The 21,269-nt window shown below is 30.3% G+C and overlaps 2 protein-coding genes across 2 annotated transcripts; one reads left to right on the forward strand and one right to left on the reverse strand.

Moving 5' to 3' along the window:
• Window positions 2,971-5,647, forward strand: LOC109358836 (NAC domain-containing protein 104-like). The gene is made up of 3 exons (XM_019603311.1): window positions 2,971-3,316; window positions 4,687-4,931; window positions 5,237-5,647. The coding sequence occupies exons 1-3, from the start codon at window positions 3,091-3,093 to the stop codon at window positions 5,414-5,416; spliced, it is 651 nt and encodes a 216-aa protein (XP_019458856.1). The 5' UTR covers window positions 2,971-3,090; the 3' UTR covers window positions 5,417-5,647.
• Window positions 18,016-19,737, reverse strand: LOC109342870. Its single transcript, XM_019580906.1, has 3 exons — window positions 19,532-19,737; window positions 19,294-19,356; window positions 18,016-18,269 (listed from the first exon to the last, which is right to left on the reverse strand). The coding sequence occupies exons 1-3, from the start codon at window positions 19,622-19,624 to the stop codon at window positions 18,105-18,107; spliced, it is 321 nt and encodes a 106-aa protein (XP_019436451.1). The 5' UTR covers window positions 19,625-19,737; the 3' UTR covers window positions 18,016-18,104.

Consider the following 21,269-nt stretch of genomic DNA (forward strand, 5'->3'; position numbering starts at 1 on the left):
TAAATGTTATATTTTAAATAAAAATAGTGATGAGTCTAATGAAGTTAATTAAAATATGATATATTATAAGGACAAATTCAAATAGTATAAAAGTCAATGTCTATTCATTATTTTATATTTGTTATAAAATGCATCAATAATTCTAAGGAAATATTATTTAATCACTCTTATACTATATTGTAAGAAATAGAAAATAACTAACATTTCAAAGCAACATGTACTTCTTTTCTTTATGAACGTAGATCACATGTTTCATTTTTGTCTCACTTCGTGCCCCATATCTAATTAAAAAATGACAATTAATTAAAAATTTATAAAAACAAAAATATTTTTATATTATTTTATGTTGGAATTTGTTGAAAGAATGATGTTTTAAAGTGAAATGAAAAACTCATTAATCTCACTTTGCTTGGAGGAAAGAAGTTGAAAGGTAATAAACCTTAAGTTGTGACCCAACATTCTTTTTAATAAAACATTTATTTATTTAATTTTTTGTGGCATTTTGGGCTTGGACAGTGTGTTGACCAAGTCAACACACATGCAATAAGGAAAGAGTCATTAGAGAGTCATTGGATGAGATCTCAGTCATTATGATAGAGCCGTTGATGATAGAGTTGTTGGTGAAAGAGTCGTTAGAGAGTCGTTGGAGGCCTCAGACTATAAATAGAGGTTTCATTCCCTCATTATAATTTGCACCAAATTGAAGACATTTACCTCTCAACTTCTCTTTCTCCTCCCTTATATTCCACCGATGTATATCCGACAACCTTCTCTCTCTTTCTTTCTGTGGCACTTGAGAATTGGCACAAGCAACCAAAGTAGAAATTTCGAGAACTGACACTGATAGTTAGTATTGTGGAAAAAGAATTGGCACGGGTAATCATATTGTGGGAATTCAAGAATTGTCATAGCCATATTGTAGGTGTATTCGAGAGCGACTCTTATAATGTAGTAAGAAATCGTATAATAGAGAACTTGACTGTTTTATCTTGGAGACGACATGATTGATAATCTGCTTGCACAATTTTAGCAGTACTTGAAAACATCTTAAAGATAGCAAGCTAGTCGTGACTCAGTTAGTAACGATTATTTCGTGTCATTCTAAATTGTTGTGAACTACGGTAATATCAAAAAGTTTGATTTATTAGATATATGATGATATAACTATCTTAAAACAGTGTATGCTTGTTCCTTCTTTATTAGTGGCAATATCCTGAATATGATTTTTCCCTTCTTGGCTATTTGGTTACGGAACCAGCCAGGTCAGAGGAATATAAAAGTTTAAGTGCCATAATGATAGAAGCACGTAGAGTTCAAAAACACTTGTCCATGGATCAGCTTTGTGCTGGCTAAAGTATGACCCACCAACCACTTCATGACTCAAGAGCATATATATTTTTATCATTTAGTGAAGGGTAATGATGGCTAAATGGAACATATTGTAGTCCTTAAAGTCATCCAATATTATTGTTTAAGTGTTTACGTAATGCAACTAAGTTCCTACGTGATCTAGCTTTGCTTAATTATGTTTGTTCTATTTGTTGATATGTTGTCGATCATATAAGTACAATAACGTGAGTTTTATAGTATCATTACAATTGCTAATAGATGCAGGGAAGAGGTTGGTGCAATAATATTATTGATGATCATATAAACAAATAATTAGTGTGCAGCTGGCACACCTTGCATATATACCCGCTAATTCTTGTTTTAAGTTATAGTTAAGGTGAGGAAAATATAGGGAAAATGAGCAAATTAGGGTCTTTTTTTTATTATGAAGAGGGCAGAGAATGATAAACACTATTGAAATGTGAACAATAATATTTTCTTTATGAAAAAGTTTATAATTATAAAACCTCCTTAAATTTTATATTTTAGGTATAATAAACTATCTTTTCCTCCTAATTACTTCTTAAATTTTAACTATTAGTAAAATTGGTCCTTACATATGTACAATTTTAAATTACTAACAATAAAAAAATTTCACTTATGTTTTTTTTTTAATATTGTGATTGACATATGGTTATTATTTAAACGATGCAAAATCCAATACAATACCAGTGAGACTTAAAAAAAATATGGCTTGTAAGTTGAAGAAATTCATAAAATATATGGGTCAAATGGCCATTAATGGTACAGTTTAAAATGCCTCAAATGATCATTAATCATACAATTTAAAATGACCATTAATCGATATCATACATTAGTCAAATGATTATTAATTATATTAATTTCAATTTCATTGTTAGTAATTTAAAATTATATATGTATATGTAGAGATCAATTTTATTAATAGATAAAATTTAAGAAGTAATCAAAATGAAATAATAGTTCTTGAAATAATAGTTCTTAATATTTATTTATATAAGACATAAAATTTATGAGAATTTTGTGAACTTTTTTCTTTTCTTTTAAGATGAAGTGTGTCCCCACCACTTCTTTAATAATATTTTCTTTGCCTTGAAAATTGATATTTTTATATCTCATGAAGTGTTGGACTTAATTTTCCAGGACTGATTTTCTTATTTTGTACACACATCCAATAAAATAAGGATTTTGTTACCATAAAATTATACGTTGTTTTGAAAAAGCTGAGTACATTACATTTCACTTATTTCAATAGATCATTTCCATTTCCCAATATTGTATTTCTACTTTTGAATCCTATGTGAATAAAGAAACCCATAAAATAAGTTCTAACGATATTTCCTATATCCAAATCGGCACACAAATACAATACATTAATTGATAGGAAACACATTCGTCATGGATTATGTCAACTTGGGTAAAGAAAGAATTAACAATTAAAAAAGAGGACAAATACATTATATGAAGATGACCCATGTTTCAATTCTCATAATACTTATCCTCGCTAACTAACTTAAATAGTTATGATAGCTGCACAATAATTTGATATATACTTAAACGATCAATGACAACAACTAACTTGTATTGTTAGCTTCCTTGGCCATCTTTGTTGGTCCTACTTTGTTATGTTGCTACTCCACGTACCGCCACCTTTTCTTCTATCAACTCAATGCAATTTTTGAATTATAATTATCCAAAAATCTATCTCTTCTATATATAGTGATGAAACTTGACCCAAGTAACAATGTCCTACAAACTAAAAAGGAATACCAAATAATAATACATATGATGGCTAGTGGAAACATTAACCTTCCTCCTGGGTTTTGTTTCTCTCCAACAGATGAACAACTTGTCCTTCATTTTCTCTATTCCAAGGATTCTCTACCTTGTTATTCCAACATCATCCCTGATCTTCATGTGTCTCTGCCTGATCCTTGGGAATTAAATGGTTTGTATCAGTTTCCTAGCTCAATTAATTGGTGTTCAATATTTTTATCATACACTTGCATATATGGGTCAAACACCATTTCTATTAACATAAGTAGGACCCTACCCTCTCATCCAGTATAGTCCGATCATGATCGACGCCTAATAGGGTCAGGTCTCATTGGGTCTAGGACCGAATACAGACCAAAAAATTAGTCTCGGTCAATATTTAGGGAGGGACCAAGCCTAACCCGATCGGCTCATCCCATGGTCACTTACTCATCATGTTTGTATGTATTTTTATTTAAATGTGTACAGAGTAATGATATTTTTTTGTCAAAAATATCATTGATTCTTTAATTTTTCATCATATAACACGATTAATAATATATATACATATATCATTTTATATGTCAAATTACATATTCATAGTAATAAATAATATTGAGAATATTTTATCTAAAGTAAACATGCATCATGTTTAATCGGGTCTGAGTTTAAAGGTTGTCTCAGTCGATATTTAGGATCACGTTAGCATCAAAAGTCTAGGATTGATTCCGAGTTCAAAAAATATCCCAACTAATATTTAGGGTCAAGTAAAGAACAAATCTTAATCTATCTCAATCCGATCCATACTCACCCTACTTTTATAAGCACTCCACTTATTGAGCTCATCTTGATACATGAGAGTCATTTTTATTCATTTTGGTAAATATAACATATTCCTTCCAATCTCTTTTAGAAATAAATATAGCTATTTTCGCATACATTAATTAAAGAAATAGTTAAAAGAAAATGAATTAATTTGGTTTAATAAAAAACATACAATAATTAAAATTACTAATCAATAAGTGGTATATAAGTAGTTAAATTTGCTTATATTTGAGACAAAAATTGATATTTTTTTGCATATAATTGAGACCAAAATGAGTAATTAAGAACTTATTTACTAAACATATGTTCATATCATATGAGAATTTATACGAACTATAAGCTCTTTTTAAATTATTTGTAAGCTTTTCCAAATAAATTTACTAAACTAGCAAATAAAAGTTTAGAAAAAGGTTATTAAACTATTTTTATAAACTACTTCAAATACTTAAATATTTATCATATAAGATTAACTCAAACAAATTTTGTATCAAATTTCTTAACGTTTCATATATATTCAATAGAAATATACAGCTCTTATATTATATATATATATATATATATATTAAAGTCCTATTATTTATGCATCAAAATTTGAATATCTTTCTTTATATCATATACATTTATTACTATTTCTCAATTATTTTTGCATATACATTCCTCCAAAAATACATAAAATGAAAAACATTTGGTGTACCTATATTTTGATGCATTAAAAGTAATTTATATATTCTTATACAGGTAAGGCGTTGACAAGTGGAGATCAACATTATTTCTTCACAAAAGTGAAAGAAAACAAAACCACAGAAAATGGTTATTGGAATGAAATAGGAGTCACTGAACCTATATTCTCAGCCACTGATAAGAAAGTGGGAGTCAAGAAGTACCTGGTGTTCTACCTTGGGGAAGGTCCACGTGGCACTGAAACCTGTTGGGTCATGCAAGAATATCATATTTGCTCATATGTGTTTAACACACAATCTTATGTAAGTGTTGTTGTTAATTAAGTCATTTGCCAAAAAACACAATTAGTATTGAATTTAATATGTATATATTGACAATGTAAGTATTTTTATACTGTTAGCAAATTATTCACCATTCATATGTTAATTATCTCTCAAACAAAAGTAATACAAATCAATGATGTGCCGACAGATGACAGTGTAAAAAATTTTAAACTTTGTCTAGATTTTAAACTCTTGCTTAATTTTGTTTATTAAGCCAACATGCACCTATACATAACATAATAAAGTGAAGAACGTTGTATTGATTTGGTATTTGTGAAAGACAGGATCTAAGTGGGAGCAAATGGGTCTTATGCAAAGTCTATGAAAGGAAGAAATTTCAATCTCAACAAGGTGCAAACTACTACTATAGTGATGAGGATGACAGTGGATCAGAGCTTTCATGGCAGGACGAAGTTTTTCTGTCTTTAGATGATGATCTTGAAGAAATTCAAAGCCTTCCGTAATTAGATTGAGTATTTAAATCATTAAATGTATATTAAGATCTTGGATGTTAGAATTTCTCATTTTCATGATGTATATGTCTGGGAAATTAGTTAGGACCTAGGGCCACTAGGTTGAGTGCTTATTTAGTTTATGTGATGGTTTTGTTGTCGCTTTTATTTTGTCCTCATACACCATAGATCATGATGATTTAGTTTTTCTATCTGAAATGGATCTCGTATATTTTTGTTTTGTATATCTTTTTAGAATATCTATATTATTGTTAGTCAAATTTTTTTACACCGATAATATATTTACCACATTTTTTTTATTTTTATTTAAAAATCAATAATAATAAACATATAAATAATTATTTATATATTGAAAGTGTAAAAATTGAATTCAAATTATATGTACCAAAACTACATCATTCTCAACCTTATTTCATACAATAAAATTTTGGTATCAATTAAAAAAATGAATAATAGAAAACAAAGTTAAAGGGATATGTTAATTTTTTACTAGAGAAAAATGGCTATGAACTGAAATTACATAAGTTTGATACACTATTATTTAATATCAACCATTGATATTTATCTTGATTGATTCTTCAAAAAGTAATAAAATGAGTAGTATATAATGTATCGATTGTACATAAAAATTTTATACTATCATAGCATAGATATTATATTCTTTTTACTATGCATAGTTATTAAAACCGTATCGTACCGGCCGGTTCAACCGGAAAACCGGTGAACCGAGGCTCTAACCGATACGGTACAAGTGTTGAACCGGCCAAGTATCAAAACCGGTCAAAACCGGTGAACCGGCCGGTTTATACACATATTTTTTTTTTTTTAAAAAAACTTAAAAATTCATTACAAGTGACACATTTTTCCAACCATTCTTCAATCCTTCAAGGCACATACTTCCAAGACATACTTAAATTACACATTTTGGTTCCTAACCTGACATTTGTGTAATCTTGGAGTACTGTCTGAAGATAGGATTTAGTAGAAAAGTATAATATTCATATGAGACAACTTTGACTCATTAGTGTTAAATGTTAAAACTCCAAATTTATTTGTTTTGTAGAATGAGTTGTGAACTTATGTCATTTATTTATATTTTGCGGTTGTTAAGTGATACTTTTGGATTGATATATGTTTTTTAATTTAGACTTTGAATTTGTTAAAGACTTAAAGTTGTTTATTTATGTGAATTTTGAGTACATTATAAATATTGATTATAAATTTGAGCTACTTATTTGGAATTTTTTTGTTATGGGTTTATATATATATATAAATATAAGTAGGTATGTCCGGTTTAACCGGCAGGCGATTTAATTATTGAACCACTGGTTGAACCACTGTACCATTATACCAGTACCCTGACCGGTTTGATAACCGGTACGGTTTTAACAACACTGTTACTATGTGTCAGAAGGACAGAAATCATTCGTCCCAATGGTGTTTTATTCTCTGTCTCAAACTAATCACATATTACTAAATGAATAAAATATAAGTTTTAAGAACATAACATAATATTCTAATTGATCTGAGATAGAAAATGAGACATAAGGTAGTACATGTCAAAATTTCATTAATGAAAGAGAATTTGGGATGGTTTTGATATAGTGATATCTCCATTAGAGTCTTGATGTCAAATAAAGAAACTAGCTTTTGTCAGAATTGGCCAAATAATTCTATCTGAAGTGAGTATATCCCCAGTTAATAACCAAAAGCAAGGAAGAATATGAAATTTATTCATTGAAATAATTCAATGAATTACATGATATTAAATTGAGTTGGTTGAACAAAAAAGTTATAATGAAAATATTATACAGAAGGAAGAAGAACTAATCAATCTAACAATTAAAAAAATTAATTAACCAACTAACAAAAAACCTAATACAAAATTAACTCAAATAATAAAATATATTTCAACATTGTAATTCATTGAATTCTTTTAATGAATGAAATTTATATTCTTTTGTTGCTCTTGATTCTTAACATTAAAATGCTAGGAGCTATTAAAGAAATCTTCTTAATAAATCAAGAAGTATGAAAGAATGCATGAATAATAAATTGAAAACTTGAATAAAGAAAGAGAAAGAATATAAATTTTAATTCTCATATTGAATGAATCTCTCAAATTATATTATTTCTCATTGAATTAGAAAGAATATACCATCATTTATATATGAAAAATTAGAAAAACTAATAACTAACTGTAATAACTAACTATCTCAATAATGCTCCAAGATTCCCGCTATGCTTTTATTATACAGCTGGCTTATTAGAATTCAATTGCTTATATTAGAAGATAATAAATTATTAGAATACTTATAATACAGAATTGTCTGGTTCATGATAGATTTTTTCAATTTTCGGGTACGGTTCCACTATGGCCATCCAAATGTTTTTCATAGAATCTTCCATTTTACTCGTGGAGGAATCAGCAAGGCTTCACGTGGCATCAAACCTAAGGGGAGGATATTTTTTTATGGTAACATTATAGTAACATCTTTTTTAGCATTGGTTTTAGATTTGTTTTCCTGTATGCTTATTTGCCTTTGCCTATACAGGGTTCAACAACACTAAGACGTGGGAATGTTACTCAACATGAATATTTCCAAGTTGGAAAGGGTAGAGAAGTGGCAGATCATAATCAAAATTTTAGGAGGAGTGATGATATTTAATTACAATTTATAGTTAAAATTAATTGAATAACAAAGATATATACGGGGAGGCCAAAGATAAAATTTTAACTATTTCCTTTAAAATATAAATCAATATGTTGTCTAAAGGATAAAATAAGATGAATTATTTGATAATGCAATATATGACTAACGACATATGGTAAAAACCACAATAGATAAAATAAGAAGAATTACTTGATAATGCAAGATATGACTAACGGCATATGATAGAATTTTGTCAAACTTGATTGGCTAACGACACCAAAAATAAAATGTTGACATTGAGATTTTAAACTAATCTTCATTGCTATTTGAAACTCGTTGGATAGAAATTTTGGACAAAAAATATATATATTGTCAAATATTAAATGTCTTTAGAATATATTTTAATACATACATAATATCTTTCATCAAGTGTAAAATCATTATGAACTCAAATGAAGTCACATTATTATAAACAACATCAACATCTAAATGTATAAGAGAACTTGATCAATTATATATAATATTTAAAAGAACCATACAAGTTGCACAATATTTATTTATTAAGCTACAAATTAAAGAAATATGTGAACTTCAAGTATGTTCATAAAGACGTTAGTCAACTATAGGTAAAGAGAGTACATCTGCTCCAAAAAGTGTGTAATATGTGTCACATTTCATAATTTAAAAGTTTAATATTTAAGTATTTTTAGGCCAAATGATACATGAAGCGACACACTTTGTGAGACAACAAATATATTCCCATAGGAAAATAGTAAAAAAAAAGTATTAAAAAAAAATAAAAAAATTTAGGGGGGCAGCTGCCCCCTCCTGTCCCTTCATAGCTCCGCCCCTGGGGTAGAGATGTTGGGATCAATCAAATATATATTTTTGGAAGTAAAAGTGAAATATGATAATCGCTACGCTAGAATAACAAAACAACAACGTTTAAAATTATCATTTAATAATATTTTTGGGGTACTTTCTATGTGAGCGCATCAGTACATAAAATTATATTCATCAGCGTTTTTTGAAGCACCGTAGAAAGTAGACATTTAACAGTGCTCACTGAAGCAAACGCCGTTAAATGTCTACTTTCTGAATAAGACAATATATCTATCAAATATTTTATCAAACACATGAGAAGCATGTCCAACTTCACCACATTTACAATAGATTTGTTAAATCACCAACGACTCCAAATACATTCAACATTAACAAATTCCAATATTATAAAATAACATATGAGTAATGAGATCTTACGCAAGTTGTTCATTCTTTCTCCTCCAATGTGCAAGTCCTTACGAAGTGTTTATATGTTCATCAATAATCAATGCAAGCTGCAAATACAAATAGAAAATGACATCTCTAAATAAGTTACAAAAGTTATAAAAAATACAAAATTAGTAGCAATTGAGAAATAACATATACCATTATACTCAAACCTTCTGTTCTAAACCAGTGAACCATAATAAAAAACCTAGAACACCATAGCCGCATAACTTCATAATAAACATCAAGACTAGATAAAAAAGAATTAGATAAGCTAAAATAAGATAACCTTATGTTTGAAGAGAAAAACAAAAAATCGATAACTTGCTTGAAGAGAGAAACTAAAAACAGAAGAGAAAAAATGTAACTCACGAAGAATAAGAAAAGTAAGAGAAATAATAAACTGAGTGATATGTGTATTATTGTGTGTGATGTTTTGTTTTTGAATTTGAAAAGATTTCCGCTCACTAAAACAAACGTTTATATAAATGTATGATCTTTAACAGCGCTTATTGATGAAGTGTTGTTAAATATATGAAAACCTTTAACAACATTTTCTTCAATAAGCGTTGTTAAAGATAACACATTTAACAACACTCATTAAATAAGTGTTGTTAAATATATGAATGTATGGTCTTTAGTTTCAATAAGTGATGTTAAAGATAACACATTTAACAATGCTTTCTTCAATTAGCGCTGTTAATTCTCTTTTGCCTTACATTTAACAACGTTCAACATATAAGCGTCGTTGAATGGTCGTTGTTAAATATCAATTCTGGCGTAGTGGATAGAAGGTAGATATGTTGTCTTATACTAACGAAAATATTTCATATTAATTAAAAAGTTTAAATCTTTATTATTATGAGTGTAATACCTATACATTATCAGTGTAAAGATTTTACAAAGCCTACCATTCATTTGTAATACTCACTAGGATTTATCTCAAGTTTCTCACTAGGATATCTTTATAGTCTGTCGCTAGGATTTCTCGCTCATCCATTTAGGATAGGATACAACACCTCTCTAGCATCTCAGTAGGATTTTTCTCTAGTATCTCACTAGAATTTCTCTTTAATATCTCAATAAGATTTCTCTCTAGTTTCTCAATAAAATTTCTCTCACCCTTTTAGGATGAAGTACTATATCTTTCTAGTATGTCACTAAAATTTCTTTCATCTTAAATAATATAGACTATCCTAAACTGATGAACCTCATAGTTCTGATACCACTATTAGAAAATTCAGAACCAATTTCATCCTCTATGTGCTACAAAATGTGTACTTGTGGATGCGACAAGCAAATAAATAAAATAGACCAAAGTAGATGAATGACGCCCATAATTTTAATGTCGAAAAACCTCCACAGATTGAGAACTAAATAACTACATGACCTAGTCCAGAGATATCTCCACTATATAAAGTATCATTACAATATTTGTCTTTCACTCTTTCTCATTCTAAGAGGATAACACTTAATCTCACCCAACAAGGATGTAATTCAAAGTGACTCTAGTCTCTCACTATGAATAGTTTATTCTCACACTATGGTGGATATATCAACTCTCTCATTTACTTTTTATACTGTTCTTCTCACTTATCATATCATCCTCACAAGTTCCCTTGATATAATGAAAGGTAGGAATGCTTCTTCATAACAAGATGATGGATAATTAATGTTTATCACATTTTCAAGACATATTAGAAATGTTATCTTCAACTTTGTATGTTGAATTTCATATTCTTCAAGAGCCGATAAATAATTCCAAGATTTTGGAAAGAGAATTATTAAATGTATTAAATGGATCATCAACAAATGTTCAATTGTAATGTGATCATATTGATTTTTTTTTAAACAACAAAAGGTAATGTATTAGAATGGCACAAGGGGTGCAACCCAAAGCAACAAGCTAAGGATTGTTTCTAATACAATTGTTATCAATGCAAAACCAAGGTTGAAGACACCATTGGTTAAAAGGAAAACTAATCCTACCACCACTTGAATAGTATCATTGCCAACTTCTAACTTGGATAAGATTTACAACATGGTTAACACATACATTTTTATCATTAAAAGTTGCATCATTCATCTCCAACCAAATGGACCACACCACATAGAACCAGACCATTCTCCAGATTTTCCTCCATTTTTGAGGCTTCCAGTATGAGTCATGAAGCTGGAGGAAATCAGCCATAGACTTCAGAATAACCAACGGGATCTAAAGCCAAGCATAAACTCCAACCAAACATCCACCACCAAATTACACGATAAAAATAGATGATCCAAAGACTCGGGATACTCATGGTACACTACACAAATCAAGTCTTCCTCCCTATGAAAAATATTACGTCTAAACAATGCTTCTTTACATGACACTCTATTTCTGAAAAATCTCCAAATAAAACAACAGACCTTAGCCGATGCCATCGTTTTCTAGCACCTAAGAAGAATGTTGTTTAGAGCAGAACGCTCTTCCGACACCACTTCCTGCTGAGAAAAACCATTCTCCACAGCTTCTATATATGATGTCTTCACCACAAACACTCCAAAACCCTCTAGGTTCCACTACCACTTATCATCTTTACCTTGAGTGCACTTAAACAGATTAATAACATCATAAAGATTTGATACCAAACTGTCCTCCCTCTCCAACAAATCCCTTCCCCACCTTATTTTCCAATACCAAACATTGTGAATCCATTCACCATAATCTGCCACCATAGCATTTCTGTTTTCTGCCAATAAAAAAAAGCATCGGGAATCTATGTTTTAAACACAAGGAACCACATCAAATGTCCAACCAAAACCTTGAATTACTCCCATCACCTATATCCATCGAATGCCATTAACTAAAATACTTTGCTCACGAGATAGGCCTTCTAGATCCTGCCACCACATATAATCAACAGCGGAGGGGAAGATGTCCAAGTCAATCCCATATTTTGAGTTAAGCACCTTAACCCACAACGAATTCGACTCATAAAGTCTACGTCATTTCCACTTACAAAGTAAGGTTTTGTTGAATATGAATAGATTTTTGACACTAAGACTTCCCTCTTTTTTTGGTTTGCAAATATCATCCCACGACACCCAAGTTATCTCTCTCCCACCAATTTTATTCCCCCGCAAAACATTTCGTTGGAGAGACACCAATTGACAGATTACCTTCTTGGGAGCTTTGTAAAGAGATAACATATAAATTGGAACACTATTGAGAACAGAGTTAATAAGTATAACTCTCCCACAGAGACAACATCTATAACACATTTCCAAGTTGCAAACCTTCTCAGATTAGCTCTGACAGGGACACCCATATAAGAAAAGGGAATAGAGCTCACCTTACAAGATAAGAACTCAGTTGCTGCATCAATAACTAAATCCTGTATAGTAATGTCAATCAATGAACTCTTGTGGAAATTAACTCTGAGTCCTGAAACCAGCTCAAAGCACCTCAAAGAGCTCTTAATCGTCCAAAGATTATTGATGTCTGAATTGCATATTAGAACTGTGTCATCTACAAACTGCAAAATAGAAATTTCAACTCTCAACCTTCTCACTTTGAAACCACCAAACAGACCCAAGGAAACAACCCTCCTAATCATCCCAGCAAACCTTTCAGCCACTATTAGGAACAGAAAATGAGCCATCAGATCCCCTTAACGGATCTCTTTGATCATATTCCAAGCTTCAATGATCATATTCTCCTTTTAATTAAGGAAGAATTCCAAGTGTGAAGAAGTTCCACATTGTACTTAAGTGGATGAGTTAATTAAATAACATATAAATATAGGAAGCGATATACCTGATGTCTTAAGATTTTGAGTAAAGGTTTTGTATCAAGCCTACTTATATGTTCATATGACCCATTGATGAAAATTTCTTATTCCCATCAATTGATGTCAAAGTCGATGGTTTGACGACTCAATCGAGTATTGAAGTGATAATTGCTCGATAAATCCCTGCGAAATCCTTTTGTCGAAGGTCTCGCCAACGAGAGGAGAGACAACATATTTCATTAATGACAAGACAAATCAATGACGATACAAGTAGATAGACACTTGAAGCTTTATCCAATAACCGAAAGGGGTAGCTCACATTTGAGAGAAGATGTCAATTGTGTAGTAGTAAATGTATTAAAGAATATATAAGTTGATGAACTCATAGACCTAATGTCATAAAGTTTTGAGTCAAGATGTGTCAAATTCACTTATATTTTTCTTTCATTTAACTAACGAATGATACTCTAATGCACTGATGAAGACCTTCCTACAAGGGTAAAAGTTATATTCTCAAATAATAATTTACGAATGGTAGAAATATTTAAGTTCTATTATTTTATTTATTAAAGATACTAAGAGACATCTTTCATCGTGGAGTAGAATATCCATTTGTGCAGTATATATTCATTTAATTGGCTATTCCATAATGATACGACTATTTGTGAAAGGAAGTGTATAATAGAATTATAGTGTAATATTCATATAAAGATTTATACATAGTTAATACATTATTTACTATTCATTTTGATTACTTTTTCCAAAAGTCAATAATGATAAAAATTAATGGTAACGACTCAGTGGTATAGTAACTATATATCCCTGAGTTCACGGGTTCGAGTCTCGGAAGCTGTCCATGGAGGAGAATAAAATACTCTGGGTTATTTAAGCTTGGGGTTACAAAAAACTCTTATTATAAATATTGAGAATAAAATATCTCTTCATATCAGAGATAAGTTATCTCCTTAAATCCACACAGTGTTTGACATGTGTTTTGTTTTTTATAGTATATTCTAAAAGAACAAGATCCTCTCCATTAATGGAGAGGCAAATAGTTATTTTTACACATATTTTTAGTGACAAAAATGTGATTTCATGGTAAATAAATTGATAAAATGTTATTACATGTTGCTTTTACGTGGTACTTACATCTTCATTAATGGAGAGAATTCTTACTCATTTTAAAATGAAAACTTCTTGAATGAAGAAAAATAAGACACATGTATGTCAAACACCATATAAACTTAAAGAGATAATTTATCTTATAATATAATGAGATATTTTATCCTCATAATTGTTTTTAGGTAAAATTTAGCATCCTATTTCATCCTCCATAAATTAAAAAATGTGACTCAATTTTTTTAGACTTGAAATTGTGTTGTCCTAATTTTTGTGGTACCTCATGTAATATTAATTATAGTTGGTTAAAAAAATTATTTATATTAAAATTATAATTATTAAATATTTTTCTGATTTAGGGTTTAGCACAAAAGTTGGAACAACATATGTGCTTCTTGGTATGTTTACATTGGTTTAATTATTGATAAATCATTATTAGAATGAAATTATGTAACTGCCCTACTTCAATCTTGGGTGAACATCATTAAGAGGTCTTCCATTAATGATGAAATTGCATTAGCCAACTTGCTTTTGGTTTTGGTAACCTAATTCAATCAACTTTATCTCTTCAAGTAATTAACGAATTACACTGCTCCACTTAAACAAAAGTTATTGTTATTTAATACATAATTGAGCTCGTCCGATTATTTTATAATGCTTAATTGTCGTGTACCAAAACATAGTTAAGCATTTAGACACCAAACATTTTCCATAATTTAAGAAAGACCCACGAATCAACTATAAGATAGTGAAACTCAAAATTCCATCCTGTATTGCATATATATATATATATATATATATATATATATGCAATACAGGATGGAATTTTGAGTTTCACTATCTTATAGTTGATTCGTGGGTCTTTCTTAAATTATGGAAAATGTTTGGTGTCTAAATGCTTAACTATGTTTTGGTACACGACAATTAAGCATTATAAAATAATCGGACGAGCTCAATTATGTATTAAATAACAATAACTTTTGTTTAAGTGGAGCAGTGTAATTCGTTAATTACTTGAAGAGATAAAGTTGATTGAATTAGGTTACCAAAACCAAAAGCAAGTTGGCTAATGCAATTTCATCATTAATGGAAGACCTCTTAATGATGTTCACCCAAGATTGAAGTAGGGCAGTTACATAATTTCATTCTAATAATGATTTATCAATAATTAAACCAATGTAAACATACCAAGAAGCACATATGTTGTTCCAACTTTTGTGCTAAACCCTAAATCAGAAAAATATTTAATAATTATAATTTTAATATAAATAATTTTTTTAACCAACTATAATTAATATTACATGAGGTACCACAAAAATTAGGACAACACAATTTCAAGTCTAAAAAAATTGAGTCACATTTTTTAATTTATGGAGGATGAAATAGGATGCTAAATTTTACCTAAAAACAATTATGAGGATAAAATATCTCATTATATTATAAGATAAATTATCTCTTTAAGTTTATATGGTGTTTGACATACATGTGTCTTATTTTTCTTCATTCAAGAAGTTTTCATTTTAAAATGAGTAAGAATTCTCTCCATTAATGAAGATGTAAGTACCACGTAAAAGCAACATGTAATAACATTTTATCAATTTATTTACCATGAAATCACATTTTTGTCACTAAAAATATGTGTAAAAATAACTATTTGCCTCTCCATTAATGGAGAGGATCTTGTTCTTTTAGAATATACTATAAAAAACAAAACACATGTCAAACACTGTGTGGATTTAAGGAGATAACTTATCTCTGATATGAAGAGATATTTTATTCTCAATATTTATAATAAGAGTTTTTTGTAACCCCAAGCTTAAATAACCCAGAGTATTTTATTCTCCTCCATGGACAGCTTCCGAGACTCGAACCCGTGAACTCAGGGATATATAGTTACTATACCACTGAGTCGTTACCATTAATTTTTATCATTATTGACTTTTGGAAAAAGTAATCAAAATGAATAGTAAATAATGTATTAACTATGTATAAATCTTTATATGAATATTACACTATAATTCTATTATACACTTCCTTTCACAAATAGTCGTATCATTATGGAATAGCCAATTAAATGAATATATACTGCACAAATGGATATTCTACTCCACGATGAAAGATGTCTCTTAGTATCTTTAATAAATAAAATAATAGAACTTAAATATTTCTACCATTCGTAAATTATTATTTGAGAATATAACTTTTACCCTTGTAGGAAGGTCTTCATCAGTGCATTAGAGTATCATTCGTTAGTTAAATGAAAGAAAAATATAAGTGAATTTGACACATCTTGACTCAAAACTTTATGACATTAGGTCTATGAGTTCATCAACTTATATATTCTTTAATACATTTACTACTACACAATTGACATCTTCTCTCAAATGTGAGCTACCCCTTTCGGTTATTGGATAAAGCTTCAAGTGTCTATCTACTTGTATCGTCATTGATTTGTCTTGTCATTAATGAAATATGTTGTCTCTCCTCTCGTTGGCGAGACCTTCGACAAAAGGATTTCGCAGGGATTTATCGAGCAATTATCACTTCAATACTCGATTGAGTCGTCAAACCATCGACTTTGACATCAATTGATGGGAATAAGAAATTTTCATCAATGGGTCATATGAACATATAAGTAGGCTTGATACAAAACCTTTACTCAAAATCTTAAGACATCAGGTATATCGCTTCCTATATTTATATGTTATTTAATTAACTCATCCACTTAAGTACAATGTGGAACTTCTTCACACTTGGAATTCTTCCTTAATTAAAAGGAGAATATGATCATTGAAGCTTGGAATATGATCAAAGAGATCCGTTAAGGGGATCTGATGGCTCATTTTCTGTTCCTAATAGTGGCTGAAAGGTTTGCTGGGATGATTAGGAGGGTTGTTTCCTTGGGTCTGTTTGGTGGTTTCAAAGTGAGAAGGTTGAGAGTTGAAATTTCTATTTTGCAGTTTGTAGATGACACAGTTCTAATATGCAATTCAGACATCAATAATCTTTGGACGATTAAGAGCTCTTTGAGGTGCTTTGAGCTGGTTTCAGGACTCAGAGTTAATTTCCACAAGAGTTCATTGATTGACATTACTATACAGGATTTAGTTATTGATGCAGCAACTGAGTTCTTATCTTGTAAGGTGAGCTCTATTCCCTTTTCTTATATGGGTGTCCCTGTCAGAGCTAATCTGAGAAGGTTTGCAACTTGGAAATGTGTTATAGATGTTGTCTCTGTGGGAGAGTTATACTTATTAACTCTGTTCTCAATAGTGTTCCAATTTATATGTTATCTCTTTACAAAGCTCCCAAGAAGGTAATCTGTCAATTGGTGTCTCTCCAACGAAATGTTTTGCGGGGGAATAAAATTGGTGGGAGAGAGATAACTTGGGTGTCGTGGGATGATATTTGCAAACCAAAAAAAGAGGGAAGTCTTAGTGTCAAAAATCTATTCATATTCAACAAAACCTTACTTTGTAAGTGGAAATGACGTAGACTTTATGAGTCGAATTCGTTGTGGGTTAAGGTGCTTAACTCAAAATATGGGATTGACTTGGACATCTTCCCCTCCGCTGTTGATTATATGTGGTGGCAGGATCTAGAAGGCCTATCTCGTGAGCAAAGTATTTTAGTTAATGGCATTCGATGGATATAGGTGATGGGAGTAATTCAAGGTTTTGGTTGGACATTTGATGTGGTTCCTTGTGTTTAAAACATAGATTCCCGATGCTTTTTTTTATTGGCAGAAAACAGAAATGCTATGGTGGCAGTATATATATATATATATATATATAAACCTAACAAGAATTATTATACAACTTGTATGTCATCAAGGACACTGATTGAATAATTAACCATATTTGTCTAGAACGGTGCAGATGATATGTCTCTGAATTCTACTTTAGGTGCTTCTCGTACTATGTTATGTTTTTTCACGTTCAACTTTAACTCAAATTCTTCACCCGAATGCATATCCATCCTCACATTAGATCCCTTCATGGAAGCAGCACTAATCACTGGCTTTAACCCCTGCCAATAAGTTATCCTTAAATGTTTATGGCTCTTGAAAATATAAATAAAACTTATGTGCCCACATAATTACATTATGTAAAATCTGAAGGATTTTGTTAACTAGATATGTAGAAGGTTTTTAAAAAATGGAATGTTTTAACAAATAAGAATTTTTGCACTGAAAAAATTGTCTAAACATGCCTAGTTATATAATAAGTGGTATTCTGCTCATAAATGTAGAGAAGATAATAAGTTATGATTCAGTAAAAAATCAGCTTCACACAATTTATTTAAAGGACTCAATCATCCATCTAAAAAAGCAATGCACAGCGATCATAGAGGTAGATGAGGTTGAAGACTCCACTTTAATCAAATCTATCATATTGAAAAAAGGCAAATATACATTTAGAAAACGAAGTTCATTACTATTTAATATATAAATACATTATTCCCACTTTTAACTTTATTTGCTTTTATAATAGTGTCAACCTATCCCTAAATCTGAAATTGGAGGAGTTGTATACAAGTGGAATTTTATAGGGGAAATAAGATAAATGTAAAACTTAGAAAACCTTTCACAAGTAAATTATTCATGATTCAGAAGCTTTCATCATAACCTTTTTCAAACCAAAAATCAATCGGAGGGAAGTAGGGAACAAACTTAAATCAACTGACAAACATAAATTTATGATTGCTATCTTTTCACAAATAGAAATTCTTTTGCATGGTATTAATTCATGATTATCATCTTTCCACCTCATAAATCAACTCAGAAACATACCTAATTATATACACACAATTGACTAAATAATATTTTGTGATCTTATAATATCTAAAATAAAATATAGAAAACTACTTAAAATTTATACTGAGGTCTTTTCGGTTGTTATATTCTTGGTCAAGAACCCGTAAACTTCACATACGAAGACAATGTTTATAGTAAACTGTTTTCATGCAGAGTCATACTACGTGCTGTACCCAACAAAAAAAATGATACGGCCAAATATAGTAATGGATAAAGGAGAGTTATAGAAGCAATTACCTCAGTGAAAATTCTGGAAGCTTCTTCAAAATTCCTTGTATTCAAAATATATATTGCGAAATCCTGTAAACCCATCAACATTAACAATATAACATGTACACCCCATATTAATTAGACTATTAGCATCATTAACCAAAGTCCATGATCCTATTACAGAATCCATACTATATACATATACTATCACTAACAATTATAAAATGGAAAATATTAAATTAAAGGAAGAGAATATTTTACTAACCCTTGCAGATTGAAGTTGGTGAATTTTAAGAGTCCTAGGCTCTCTTTCAATTGATGAACTCCTTTCAATATTTGATAACATGGGTGCTTCCATTTTTTGATGCTCAAACACAAAAAACTCTCTCACTAATAACTTATCAATCGAGAGATCGACATGAGAAATTGTTTTGTAACGGAAGTAGTAACAATGACTATGTGAGGATTAAATTAGCTCCCACTATATATAGTTGGTGGTGGAGCGGGGCACGATATTTATGGTGGTTTGTGGTGGCGGCTACCTAAAACATGAGAAGGTTAACCACGAAACCACAACGTGGCAACCAGAGAAGGTGTGGTGCACGTGCTGCATTGGAAGAGGTTGTGATGGTACAGGTGGCACGTGATTTTGACATGGTACAAATTGCAAATTGAAAGAAAAAATATAGCAATGGATAATGATTCAACCTAAATAATTTTTAAACACTAAATTTTGGGCGTCTTTCAGTATTTTTTTAGTTTAATATGTATGTATTAGTAGTAAGAATTTTTTATAACATTAGTCTATAGGGATGATTGTCACTTGATCGGCATGCTTTATACATAAACAGTATAAAGAATCATTACAATATATAAACTAAATGTAAAATTGAAGAAATAGATTTAAAAAGAGTAAAGATAACCTTTTTAAGGAAACAACAAATTGAGTTTGAGTGAGAGGTTATAAAATACAATGTGATTAGTAGAAGAGGGGAATGACTCACGTGATACTAAAAAGGGTGAAACCTCGTAGAATTCCAGATAAAAGTTTTGAAGAGAATAATAATAAAAAAATATAATTGGAAAGAAAGTTATGTATGTTCTGAATAACCTTATAATCAAGTAATGAGTGTGCACTTGGTTAGAAAGAAAAGAACAAGAAAGGAAAATGAAGAAGAAGAATAGAGTGTATGCAGAAGAAGAGAGAAAAGAACAATTATTGGTGTAGAGAGGAAATGAATTGAATCACTTGAATTCTAACACAAACTTACTATCCTTTTATAGCATAAAGCAACTACCTAACTTTCTACAAACAGAAATTATTGTAACTAAACTAACTGAATTACAAAACTATCTATCACTCCTCCTTAATTCAATTTCCATTCAGCTTTAGAATTCCTATCTTCGATCTCAATTTTTCAAACCTCTCCTTCTTCAATGGTTTGGTAAAAATATCAGCAAGTTGTTATTCACTGTTGCAGAAAACTATCTTCAATCTTCCTTTGCTTACTTGGTCCATTAGAAAATGAAATCTAGTCTCAATGTGTTTGCTTCTACCATGTGCCACTGGATTCTTGGCTAGATGTATAGCTGACTTGTTATCAACCATTAGCAATGAGTTGTCCTCTTCTTTCTTCAGCTTTACTTCTGCCAACAAAGTATCTAACCAAAGGCTTTGACAAGCTGCCATACATGTTGCTATGTACTCTGCTTCACAAGAGGACAAAGTAACTACATCTTGCTTCTTTGAACACCATGAAATTGGAGCATTACCAAGCATAAAGAAATACTTTGTTGTGCTTTTCCTATCAAGCTTCTCACCACACCAATCAGCATCACTGAAACCAACCATATCATGATTGAAGCTACTGAATTTATTTGGTAATAGCAAGCCAAAATCCATGGTTCCTTTAACATATCTGAACAATCTTTTTGCTGCTAGAAGATGAGATCTTGTTGGTGCTTCCATATACCTGCTAACCAGCCCTACACCATAAGCAATG

Source organism: Lupinus angustifolius, chromosome LG01 (assembly GCF_001865875.1).
Source record: "Lupinus angustifolius cultivar Tanjil chromosome LG01, LupAngTanjil_v1.0, whole genome shotgun sequence".
In the NCBI taxonomy this organism is placed as follows: Eukaryota; Viridiplantae; Streptophyta; class Magnoliopsida; order Fabales; family Fabaceae; genus Lupinus; species Lupinus angustifolius.

Bases quoted from the DNA above. Each gene is read 5' to 3' on its own strand.
- LOC109358836 (XM_019603311.1), top strand. From the start codon at position 3,091: ATGAAACTTGACCCAAGTAACAATGTCCTACAAACTAAAAAGGAATAC. The intron at 3,317-4,686 runs GTTTGTATCAGT...ATTCTTATACAG, and splicing joins TGATCCTTGGGAATTAAATG to GTAAGGCGTTGACAAGTGGA. The intron at 4,932-5,236 runs GTAAGTGTTGTT...TGTGAAAGACAG, and splicing joins TGTTTAACACACAATCTTAT to GATCTAAGTGGGAGCAAATG.
- LOC109342870 (XM_019580906.1), bottom strand. From the start codon at position 19,624: ATGGAAGCACCCATGTTATCAAATATTGAAAGGAGTTCATCAATTGAA. The intron at 19,357-19,531 runs GTTAGTAAAATA...ATGGGTTTACAG, and splicing joins ACCAACTTCAATCTGCAAGG to GATTTCGCAATATATATTTT. The intron at 18,270-19,293 runs GTAATTGCTTCT...ACTTATTGGCAG, and splicing joins CTTCCAGAATTTTCACTGAG to GGGTTAAAGCCAGTGATTAG.